Source organism: Gracilinanus agilis, chromosome 2 (assembly GCF_016433145.1).
Source record: "Gracilinanus agilis isolate LMUSP501 chromosome 2, AgileGrace, whole genome shotgun sequence".
In the NCBI taxonomy this organism is placed as follows: Eukaryota; Metazoa; Chordata; class Mammalia; order Didelphimorphia; family Didelphidae; genus Gracilinanus; species Gracilinanus agilis.
This window is the reverse complement of record NC_058131.1, coordinates 602,747,676-602,760,965: the sequence shown is the minus strand read 5'-3', so window position 1 is coordinate 602,760,965 and position 13,290 is coordinate 602,747,676. Positions and strand designations below refer to the sequence as shown.

Genomic DNA, 13,290 nt, shown 5'->3' with positions numbered 1-13,290 from the left:
TTTACCCCCATTGCATATGATGCTTGTTGATGGTTTTAGATATATACTGTTTATTATTTTTAGGAAAGGTCCTTCTATTCCTATACTTTCTAGTGTTTTCAAAAGGAATGGGTGTTGTATTTTGTCAAAGGCTTTTTCAGCATCTATTTAGATAATCATGTTATTTTTGTTGATTAGGTTGTTGATATAGTAAATTATGTGGATAGTTTTCCTAATGTTAAACCATCCTTACATTCCTGGTATAAATCCCACCTGATCATGATGAATAACCCTCTTCATCACTTGCTGGAGTCTTATTGCTAGTATTCTATTTAAGATTTTTGCATCTGTGTTCATTAGGAAGATTGATCTGTAGTTTTCTTTCTCTGTTTTTGGTCTGCCTGGCTTTGGAATCAGTACCATATTTGTTTCATAAAAAGAATTTAGTAGGACTCCTTTTTTGCTTATTATGTCATATAATTTTTATAATATTGGGATTAGTTGTTCTTTGAATATTGGATAGAATTCACTTGTGAATCCATCAGGCCCTGCGATTTTTTCTCAGGGAGTTCTTTGACGGCTTGTTCAATTTATTTTTCTGATATGTCATTATTTAAGTTTTCTATTTATTTTGCTGTTAATCTAGGCAATTTGTACTTTTGTAAATATTCATCCATATTACCTAGATTGCTATATTTATTGCCATATAATTGGGCAAAATAGTTTTTAATGATTGCCTTAATTTCCTCTTCAATAGAGTTGAGGTCTCCCTTTTTATCTTTAATACTGTTAATTTGGTTTTCTTCTTTCCTTTTTTATTTGATTTACCAGTACGTTGTCTATTTTATCTTTTTTTTCCCCAAAATACCAGCTTGTAGTCTTATTAATTCAATAGTTCTTTTATTTTTGATTTTATTAATTTCTCCTTTGATTTTTAATATTTCTAATTTAGTTTTCCTCTGTGGGTTTTTAATTTGTTCATTTTCTAGTTTTTTAAGTTGTATGCCCAATTCGTTAATCTCTGCCCTCCATAATTTGTTAATATATGCACTCAGTGATATAAATGTTCCCCTTAGGACTGCTTTGGCTGCATCCCATAGGTTTTGGTAAGAAGTCTCATCACAGTCACTATCTTCAATGAAATTATTAATTGTTTCTATGATCTGTTCTTTCACTAACTTATTTTGGAGAATGATATTATTTAATTTCTAATTAGTTTTTTGTTTGCCTCTCCATGTATTCTTACTAATAACTATTTTTATTGCATTATGATCTGATAAGGTTGCCTTTATTATTTCTGCTTTTTTGCATTTGTTTGCCATGTTTCTATGCCCTAGTACATGGTTTATCTTTGTGAATTTTCTATGTGCTGCTAAAAAGGTATATTCCTTTTTGTCTCTATTTATTTTTCTCCACATATCTATTAACTCTAATTATTCTAGGATTTCATTCACCACTCTTATCTCTTTCTTATGTATTTTTTGGTTTGATTTATCTGGTAGGGGAAGGTTGAGGTCACCCACTAGTATAGTTTTGCTGTCTATTTTGTCCATGAGCTCCACTAGCTTCTCCTAAAGAAAATTGGATGCTATATCATTTGGTGCATACATGTGGAGTACTGATATTTCTTCATTGTTTATACTGCCTTTTATTAGGATGTAATTATCTTCCCTATCTCTTTTTTTATTTTTTTTTAATTTTTATTTTAAACTCTTAACTTCTGTATATTGACTTATAGGTGGAAGAGTGGTAAGGGTAGGCAATGGGGGTCAAGTGACTTGCCCAGGGTCACACAGCTGAGAAGTGTCTGAGGCCGGATTTGAACCTAGGACCTCCCGTCTCTAGGCCTGGCTCTCAATCCACTGAGCTACTCAGCTGCCCCCATTCCCTATCTCTTTTAACCAGATCTTTTTTTTTATTTTAAACCCTTAACTTCTATGTATTGACTTATAGGTGGAAGAGTGGTAAGGGTGGGCAATGGGGGTCAAGTGACTTGCCCAGGGTCACACAGAACCAGATCTATTTTTACTTTGACTCTGTCAGAAATCATGATTGCAAATCCTGCCTTCTTTTTCTCAATTGAAGCCCAATAGATTTTGCTCCATTTTTCATTTTTATTCTATTTATGTCTGCCTGTCTCATGTGTTTTTCTTGTAGACAACATATGGTAGGATTTTGTTTTCTAATCCACTCTGCTATTTGCTTCTGTTTTATGGGTGAGTTCATCCCATTCACATTCAGAGTTATTATTATCAAGTGTGTATTCCCAGACATTTTGATTCTCTCTCCTTGTCCTGCCCATTCTTCTTTCACTCTTTCCTCTATACCAGTGTTTTGTTTTTAATCAGTTCCCCTAATCCCCTCCCTCATTGTACTTCCCTTTCTCCCCTCTCCCTTCTTCTGCCCCTCTTATTCTTCTTTAGGGTCTTTTTTAGCTACCCCTTCACTCCCACCCTATCCCTTCCTGGTGTTGCTTCCCTCTCCTCCAGTCCCTTTGTTACTCTTCTACTTCTCTATAAGGCACAAATCAATTCTCTGCCCCAATGGATCTGATTGTTCTTCTCTCTTTAAGTTGATTTCAATGCACTTAAATATTAAATATTTCCTCTCTCCAACCTCTTTACCCTTCCAGTATATTGTTATTCTTCCCTGTTTGCCCCATTATGGAATACAAATTACTCCATTTTGTTTGTTTTCTCAATTTTCTTAATATTACCTGCTTTTTTCTCTCTAATTTTGTATATATTTATACATACATACATATATATGTGTGTATCTATATGTATATATAGACATTTCATCCTATACAGTTTGTCACTGTTCCCTCTATGTAAACTTCTTCTAGTTACCCTGTTGATAATAACAATTTTTAATATTTGCCAATATCTTCTTTTCTTCTAGGGATAATAATTGATTGAACTTATTGTGTCCCTTAAAGAAAAGTTCCCCCTCACCTGTTCTCTTAATTACCTTAAGGTAATTCTCTTGAGTTTTGTGTTTGGGCAGCAAACTCTCTATTTAAGTCCAGTTTTTTTCTTTATGAATGCTTGGAAGTCTTCAATTTTATTGAATGACCATACTTTCCCCTGCAAAAATATATTCAGTTTTGCTGGATTGTTGATTCTTGGTTGTAGACCCAGTTTGCTTGCTTTCTGGAGTATTATATTCAATGCCTTCCAGTCCTTCAATGTAGATGCAGCCAGATCCTGTGTTATTCTAACTGTGGTTCCCTGGTATCTGAATGACTTCTTCTTAGCAGTTTTTCTTGGTCTGGTAGTTTTTGAATTTGGCTATAATATTCCTGGAAATTATCAGTTGTGGATTAAGTGTAGGAGGTGATCTGTGGATTCTTTTAAACTCCTCTTTTCCCTCTTGTTTGAGAATGTCAGGGCAGTTTTCTTGGATACTTTCCTGTAGGATTATGTCCAAACTTTTTCTTTTGTCATGATGCTCTGGTAGACCAATAATTCTTTGTCTCTTTGAGATCTGTTCTCCAGATCACTGTATCAATGAGGTGTTTCATATTCTCCTCAAATTTTTCATTTTTTTTTAAATTTTGTTTTATGTATTCTTGCTGCCTTGTGAAGTCATTTGCTTCCAGTTGTTGAGTTCTATTTTTTAAAGACTAAATTTCATCCCTGGCTTTTTGGTCATCCTTCTCCTTCTGGTCTGATTTTCTTTGTAGATCATCTTTTGCGTTCTTTGCCTCATTTTCAAGCTGGCCAGTTTTGGCTTTTAAGACTTTATTTTCTTGTTTTAGTTCATGTGTTTCCTTTTTCAAATTGTCCTTAGCCTCTCTTGATTGTTTTTTGAGTTCTTGAAGTTCTTACATTAATTGAATTTTGAGATCTTCCAAAGCCTGTGTCCAATTAGCTGGAACTTCCTGAATTTCTATTTCATTTGCTGTTTTTGTGCTTCCTGGAAAGAAGCTGTCAATTGTAATTTCTTTTCTCTTTTTCTGTTGTTTACTCATATTTTTTCCTTCTCTGTTCTGCTAGTTTAAGCAGATGGATTTAATGAACTTTGATGAAAGATCTTCCCTCAGCTGGCAATGGAGATTTGTAGTTACTTTCTCTGCAGTCTGTGGTGGAGGGGTGTTGGAGTTTCCCTGCCCTCTGAAGACTTCTTCTCTGTCTAGCTGATGGAATTAAGCCTGGACTGGGTTAGTCTATAGTGCTTAATGTGCCCTGATGCTAAAACCTTGAGAGAAATAAAAAAAAGAAATGGAGGGAGGGGGGGACAAGATGGAGTGTTTTTGCTGAGCTGTCCAGCAGTAGGCTCCTCTTGCTATGTCCAGCTGTTAGACCTGGTTTTCTTTCCTTTCCAAGCACTTCGTTCTCATCTCAGTGTGGTAAATCATGTAGGTCTTAAGTTTTGCTCCCTCTAAGCTGCCATCTTCCATGTGTTTTTGCTGTGTTTCTCTAGCTTTCTCCTCCAGTCACCTCCCTGGTGCCTGTGTTCAACTCCCCAAGTCCTGTGCCAGCAAGGCCCTCTCTCCAGGTCAGTGTGCCCACCAGCAGGGAGATTTCAGGTGCAGCTGGAGACTCTGCACAGCACATGGGGGAGGGGTCCTGGGATTCCCCTTCTATACCCTCAGACCCAACAGTTCAAGAATTCAGGCCTTTTTCTTGGAGTACATCTTTAGCTATCCAGTGGTAGGATCCCCTGCTCTGTCCTGTTGTTAGATTTGGTCCTCTTTCTTCTCAAAGGGCATTGTTTTCTATCTCAGTGTGGAAGGGTGAGGAGGTTGTAAGATTTTCTCCATCTAAGCTGCCATCTTCCCAGAATCCCCATCAATTTTTCTTTTGCTAAATGACGAACTTGAATTCTGTGGTCTTTGAAGTCTTTCCCAAGTATTAAAGTCCAAAGTTTTATAGGTGAGGAAATTGAATTCCAAGAAATAAATTCTGCTGCTTAGACCAGGAATTATTTCATGACTTTCTACCTCCATGATACTAAGCTGTGTCAAAATAATTTCCACAAATCATTCTAGGATAGGGAAGTTCCATTTTGATTATATAATATGTACAAAATTATAATTGTTTGTGATGATATGACACCCCACAGTACAATCCAACTTACACAATAAAAGTATTTTCAATTTGTTTGACTTTCAGTGACTTCATTTTAAGAGTAAAAGCTATTGTCTTTGGACAATGGGACCCAGGCTGAGAATGGCCTGGGGGGAGGGGCAGGTGAGAGGGGAAGGATGAAACTGTGCAAATGGACAACCTGAAGAACCAGTGTGCTGATCTGAATATGGCATTAATAGGATTGAGAAATTCCCTTCTACAAATTTGCCTACATTAGTGAATTCAAGGCTAACAACCCTGTGCAAGAGAGTGCCATAAAGGCACCTATTTCTCCAGGAAAGTTTTTTTGTTTGTTTGTTTCTGTCTTACTTTATTCCTTGCTTAGCTCATCTCCCTGCTTTTTCAACTTGTCCTCTCATCTCAAGATACGAAGATTCAAAAATGTTTCCTCTGCTGTAAGGTTTACTCCTTGAGTTAGCCCTCTGGGCATAGCTCTTCCCTGAGTGTCTGAAAAGTCCAATTAGTTCCATGGGGTGCCAGTTCTATGATTCTCAAAGAACTCAATAGTCACTTGCTTGGAAAGAGGACTACCAGATCACTCTCTCAGATGATATCCAAGTGGTATTTGGCAAACTAATGTACCCCATGTTGATATGAATAGATATTGGAGAATATGTGAAATACTTGTTCTCTTTCATTCCCTGAAATAAGCCTTTTATATTCTACATCTCTCCATGGGGAAATGCTAAATGCTTTTTCAGTATTATACTTCCTCTTAAAGTAGCCAGTGGAAAACCAATTCCATACGAGGCTGTTATTCTTTAAGGTTTCCATACAAATTTAGAGCATGTCTACAAACTCAGAAAACCTAAAGAAATTTTGGTGAAATCTAAAAACTTTTGCTATTTGTAGTTATTAATTTAAAATAAAAGTGAAAATATGAATCATGCAAAATAAGCTCCTCTGAGCTCTTACTTAAACCCAAATGATTCCAACTATCAAGTGCAAAAAATAATAAAACATGGTCTATGCCCTCAAGGAATTTGTGATTTGAAGGAGTGGAAGAAGGCAATGGAATATTGCCAATAGTTTTGTGCCTAAATGCTTTGAATCTTTCTACAAGGCTCCCATCACTTGCTGACATTTAAGTACTAACCAAACTTAGGTTTTTTTGTGCTTCATGATGAGAGAATCCAGGCCAAAAAAAGTCAGTTTGGGGCAATGAATAGTAATAATGCCCTAGAGTGGGCCATAAATATGGTTGAAAAGTATTCATTGTCCTCAGGGACTTTGGACTGCACTATTTTCTTTGCCAACTGTCTTCACCTTTATCCATCTTTGCCATGAGAAAATAAAGAGCATATTTACACAATGCCAATATATTCAGTCAGTTCTGTGAAACATAAAAATTTCTCATAGACCAAAAGGGCAACTAAACAGTTAGTTTTTAAACAAGAGGGCTTTTATACATCACATGAAATTTTTAGTCAATCATTATTTTGGTTCTTCATATATCATGTTATGTCCCCCCAAAGTGGTTTCACCGAGTATTTTTTTTCTGAATTATTCAAAGTTGTTTAAGGGCAGACTACATGCTGAGAAAACATTGGGGAATGCTAATCAAATGAAAATGATGTGCTTGATCAATCATAGGAAAGTTTAACATCTTTTCAAAGATAAAATTAATACTTGATGGCTCTTCAAATCATTGATCTAAAATTGGAAGGGAACTCAGAGGCCACCTGGTCCAACCCTCTCATTTTATAGAAGAGGAAACTGAAGCTCATTAGAGGTTAACTGATTAGATTGTGAGCTCCTTGAGAACAAGGACTGTCGTTTGCCTTTTTTTCATATCCCCAGTATTTAGCATAGTGCCTGGAAAATAGTAGGCACTTAATCAATGTTTACTGACTGATTCACAAGTGACTTGCCCAAGGTCACATAGAATTAACTATTTTATCAAGTCAGATATTCCTGCCCCCAGTACACCACAATTTCTCCATGCCTTCTCATCCTGAGTATTTCTTATGTCTTCTTTGGTTCCTTCATATAGCCATGGTCAATAAAACTCATAATTCTAAACAAAACTGCCCACTTATATGCTTAAGTGACTGTTTTTGTGACTTGGCATTACACTTCTCTATCTGTGCTCTTTTGCTTTTTTAACCCCGTACCTTCCATCTTAGAATCAGTACTGTGTATTGGTTCCATGCCAGAAGAGTGATAAGGGCTAGGCAATGGGGGTCAAGTGACTTACCAAGCATCACACAAATAGGAAACATCTGAGGTCATATTTGAACCCAGGACCTCCTGTTCCTGAGCCTGGCTCTCAATCTGCTGAATCTGGTTCTCAATCCACTGAGTCTGATTCTCAATCCACTGAGCCACTCAGCTTTCCCCATCTGTGTACTCTTACTTAAAACTCCAAGAATAACATTTGCTGCACATTACCTCTATACATGAAACTATAAGGGCTAATGGTGAGATTAAGCAAAATACAAGATATTGGTTTTTAAATTAGTTGGTTTTAGTTAGGCATGTCAGTCTTACCTTACAGGAAAGATGGTATGATTTTGCAATTTGATTTTCATTAGAAAAATAGGAAAAGAAAGTTTAATATAGAAGAATGGCACTAAACCCTTTATTAATATTCTAGAAATGTCTAACCAGTTCCATGGATTACTTAAACATCATTTTTGTACACATTATAAAACCCAAATAAATAATATAGTGGCATACAGTAGTGAATAATAAGCTCAAGCAGCACTTAGCACATATTAAGTCCCAACATACAGAATGTAGGAAGCTCAGAACACAACCTGGATTTGCAAGGGCACCATTTACTCGACTGGATTCCTAAATAAGTTGATGGTCTGTTTAAAAAAAATGAAATTTCAAAATGTCTAGAAAATTAATGTAAGCTAAGAACTCTAAGCTTTCTATTCACCATCTTGAGACTAGATTGAGAGATACATGAATAGGTCTGGAGTTCACTATAACCTCAAGCATATTTATTCCATATTGACACTACAGTATGTAGGAAATGCAAATAGCAATTTTAAGGCTCTAAAAATAGACATTCACCTTTGATCTAAAAAGCATATTTTAATCTAGAATATACTTTAAGAGAATGTTCTTGTACCATGTTTGACACAGACAAAAACTGCTGGTTTATGCATTAACTATGCCGGGGTATTTTGTTGGTGATGGTGGTTTGGAACAGTCTAGGTCAGCTAATGCATTTTCATGTAGCGATGGAGTGTGATTGTGCTATCATGAAGGCTGCTTTATAAATATAGGCCAGAGGAATATTTGGCAGCTGATATAAGCAAAGGAATGACTAGAGAACATTTCCTACTATTTATCTGTGAAATCAATAATCTATTCTTAATATACAGTTGACTCTAACATTTCACCTGTATTAAGTAATATAAAGTAGCCAGATGAACATTTAGACTACATTAATCTTCTGAGTATGCCCTAAAATAGCTATTCTTGTTAATAACTCACATTGATATTGAACTTTATGGTTCACAAAGTGCTGTCTCCATAACAATCATCTGAAGTAGGTAGTGAATTGTTATTATCCTCATCTTACAGATGAGGAAACTGAGGCACAAAGAAGCCAAATGACTTGCCCATGGTTGCACAGTCTAGTAAGTGGTAGAAAGACTCCTAGACTAGCACTCTCTCCCTGACACCACAGGCTGCCTCACTATTCAAATTTTATTTATTTATTTTTTGCTTGGGTCTGGTTATTTTTACAGCTAGACAGTATTACTTGAGTACTTAACTGACATTAACAACAATGATGAATAAAGTGCTGTGAAACATGTATTGTTAGAGGAGGAACTGGGTCCAACAGTTATCTGCACTCATTCTTTTTTAGAATTTCACCTTCAACTGATAATGTTCCTTTGCCGAAGATCCCACTGCACAGTAATATTTGTTGCTTCAAAAGAAGAGGCTTCTATTGTTTCAGGTGTGTAGTAAACACCAGTAATGAACCAAGTGATTTGAGTGGTTAACTAAACTCATTCCTTAAACATGATATATTTTTTTAACTGGGAAAGAATTGTGTCCAAGCACCAAGTGGGAAGGTGTGAAAGGGAAAGACAACCAAATATTTTTTCATCTGAAATCCAGTTAGTGCATCACCTGGGATACTGAAGAAGAAAGAAAGAAAAAAAAAAAGCAAAGTGCCATTTCTCTTGTGACTTTCATTCTGTTTTAGGGGAAGGGACAGGGAGAAAGCTATCCAGATGTACTTTTCATAGAAACAAAAATTTATCTCAAAAGTACCCAGAAGTCATCTGTTCCCACCTGCTTTTTTTTTATAGATGAGAAAACTCAGCCTAGAGAAATACTCTCTTGCTCAAGACTATATACAGTAAACTGGAATTCTAACTCAAGACTTTGAGCTCCAGACTGAGTTTCCTATTCTGATTACTCATTCAAACAGATAAATTGGCATTGCTTGAGATGCCCTGGATATGGAGGGGAACCTAGAGCCTAGATTAGATGAGTACATAGGCTTAATTCATCAAATAATAATCAGTTCTATATTTGGTTTTGTGCTATACAGAATTCTTCAAAATCTTCTCTTAATATCATGCAGAATATTGAACACATGTAGCTGAGGACATAGCTTTAAGAAGCCTCATTCTGGGTTTAGATATGTAATTCCCTAAATTTTCTCATACCAAGATATTTTCTGATTTAGAAATCCTTGCTGTCAGTTTTGCAGGAACTTCACTCCAGATTCTGCAAAATTATGAATCATACTAAAATAGAGGGACTTTTTTATAATGCTGTTATTGGGTAGGGAGAAGGGTCAGAACTAATAGTAGCTTCGTATGCCAACTGATATATCAGGCTTTGGGGATCTGGGGGCATCATATGACCTGCCATGTTGTTGAATCAGTGTAATTATGAGCCATTTGATAAGTTAGTTCTACCTAGTATAAGCTCTACTTTCAAAATAATGACATGCAGCATTACAGCACTGGAATCTTTTTGAGAAAAGTTCAACTATTTTTTAGCATGGACACAGAGACCTGGATATAGTACATAAGGATTTTGTGTTAACTTTTTGCACATTTTGACAAAAATTAAAGCCTCAGTTTCTTGTTAGGCACTTTATAAATTCCTTAAACTTGGCATAATTCACTCAGTCTTTGAAAGTCTTGTTTTCTTTCTATTTAACAAACAGAAAATGATTGGAGTTACTGGCTCAAATGACAATTTTTGCAATGTTGCTTTCAAAATTCAAAGATTTTTCCATTCATAACAAAAACATTTTTAAATCATCTCAAAATCCAAATTACTGCATGCTACAGAAGACCATCAAAAAACCAATGATTTCAATAATGGTGGAGTAGCATCATACATGTGTATTATATATATCTCATATATATACACATTATGCATGTGTGTATGTATAGATGTAAGTACATAGTCAAGTGTGTATATGCATATACACATTATATGTATCTATTCTGAAGCAGCAATAGAATAACATTAAGGAATATTTTTTGTGCAGCAACAATCTACATTATTTTACTGGTCTAAAATATAGTTCCTTTTGCAAATTGTTTTTTTTTTATTTTTGTTTTTTTTTTTGAAAAAAAATCTAAAATATAGCTACTAGGTCACGATTTCTTCAAAATCTGATAGTTGCTTCATCTGTTCAACCTGCATAGAATATCTTCTGATCAGCTTCTTTTTATTTCTTAAATCAACTCTCTTTGGTGAATTTGGAGCAACAGGGACCATAGGTTTTAAGCCACTAGCAAGTGGGGAAGAAGGTTTACTGCTGGACCTGATATCAGGAATGGGTGGATTAGGATTCACATTTAAAGGTGGCAAAAATCCAGGCCTGGTATGAGAAATATGATCAAGTAAAAGAGTTCCAGAACCCCGTCTTTCCAACAAATTGGGGGGCCTGCGACGAACCGAGCCTGGGGAAGTGCTAGGCACCCCATCAAGAGATTCCCGAGAGCCATTAAATAAAGCCAAGTGAGAGCTGTTGAGTTTTTTCCTATCCATTGGTACTTTGCTATTATCAAGGGACATGGAATTTGGTGAGTCACCACCGAGCTGTATATCTGAATCATAGTGACCATTTTCTAACCTTCTGAGAGAAGTTGAATCCTTGATGGTGGCTGATCCGGAGGTGGTGATGCTTGAATTATCTTGCTCAGCAGGAAGAGTACTTCTTCTGGCTAGACGCTGATGAATGGGCTGATTTTTCTCATAGGCTGCTTTCCACGATGCTGGTGCAGAAGTGGATGGGATCTTCAAAACTTGATCAGTGACAGTGGGGAAGAGAGTGGAGTCTTTGCCTTCAATGCTGTTATTCCTGGAGAGGGGCGCCCTTTTGGGGAAGGACAAGTCATTGATGCCCATGATGATTTCATCATCTGCACAGACACTTTTGGTCTCTTCCTGATGGGAAGAAGCTGCTAGCACAGATGGTGCAATCAAGCCCCAGGGTTCTGACTGTAGCCTCTTCAACTGGGGCAAGCGGGCTCTTTTGAGGTTACCTACTTTTCTGGTGGGTGACAAAGCCTCACTGGGGACCTTTATAGAATGGCACCCACTTGAACGCCCTGAATGAAGGCTAAAGAAATCATCTTCCTTTTCTCTGGAAGGAGATCCCAAATTTGGTGCCTTTAATTCAATGTCAGATGGGGACATGCACAAAGCAGGTGATTGCCTATCTTCAAACTTCGGTGAGGGTGGGATGTTAAGATACTGTTTAGTTGTTTTGGTGCCTGAAGATGATTTATCAGTAGTGATGATTATCACCTCCTTTCCCTTTGCTTTGCAGGCCTTTAGGAGATGTGTCAGAGTATCCTTGTCATCAGCATTAATGGCATAAACCAGAGCCGATGCTCCAGAACGGTCTTCTAAACTAGGATCAGCACCATTTTCCAGTAACAAGGAGACTACCTCCCCTCCAGCTTTCCTAATGCAGGCATGGATCAGAGCAGTTTTTCCTGATTTATCCTGAATGTTAGGGTCTGCTCTATTGTCTAACAGGTATTTTACCATCTTGGACTTACTGATGCTCTGTTGGTCTACATGCTTAGTGATGCATGCCACCATGAGTGCCGTCTCCCCTTTGTCATTACTTTCATTGATGTAGGCTCCCCCTTCCAGTAGGAGTCTTGTCAGCCTAAGCCTTCCTAGCCATACAGCTTTTAAGAGTGAATTTCCATCTGTCCTCAGTTCTGTGGTTTCATCCATTTTACCAGATCCAGATTAATAGAAGAGTAGTAACCATACCTGGTAAGATAAAAACGGGAGGAAAATGTAAAATGGAATGGAATATTACTGAAATAAAAGAAATAACAAGCAAATGAATGCAAAGAAGCATAAAAAGACTTCCATGAACTGATACAGTATGAAACAAGCAGGGATAAGGAAATACTATACATAATGACTAATAACATAAATGGAAAGAATACTAACCACAAAGACAGTTGAAAATAAATATTGCCAAAAATCTTACAAGGATAATGCTTGGCTCTAGAAAAGAAATAGAAGACACCTCCCCCACCACTCCTTGCAGAGTTGGATAGTCCATGAGTGTGGAATATTACACCTAATGTCTTATTTGGGGTAATTTTTTTTGTAATTTAAAGTTTTATTTAAAATATTTTTAAATGCATGCCTTCCCCCAGCATGCAATACTCAATAGAAAAAAACACCAATTATACAGTCAAAAGACTTTGGGGAAATTTTATAAGAATTAATTTTTCCCCTTCCTCTTTTTAAAAAATATTTGTATATTTATAGCAGCTGTTTGTGTGGTGGCAAAGAATTGGAAATTGAGGGAGTGTCCATCAATTGGGAAATGACTGAACAAATTGTGGTATATGTTGGTGATGGAAATACTATTGTGCTAAAAGGAATAATGAGTAAGATGACTTCAGAAAAAGTTGGAAAGACCTACATGAACTGATGCAGAGTGAGACATGCAGAATCAGAACACTTTACACAATAACAGCAATATTGTATGATGATCAACTGTGAAAGACTTATATACTCTTAGCAATACAATGCTCTGGGACAATTCTGAAGGACTCATGATAAAGAATGCTATCCACCTCACCTCCAGAGAAAGAATAGTTGGAGTTGGAATGCAGATCAAAGCATACTATCTTTCACATTAGGGTTTTTCCCATTTAAGGTTTATTTATTTATTTTAATTTTTATTCTTCACATTTCATTTTCATTTATTTATTTTTCCCACATTTAAGGTTTTATTTTG

General features: G+C 36.4%; 1 protein-coding gene across 1 annotated transcript; it reads right to left on the bottom strand.

Annotated features, from left to right (window-relative positions):
* Positions 1-10,658: 10,658 nt before the first annotated feature.
* ANKRD34C (ankyrin repeat domain 34C) lies at positions 10,659-12,263 on the bottom strand. The gene has a single exon (XM_044662504.1). It carries the CDS (start codon positions 12,261-12,263, stop codon positions 10,659-10,661), a length of 1,605 nt encoding a protein of 534 aa, XP_044518439.1.
* Positions 12,264-13,290: the final 1,027 nt, after the last annotated feature.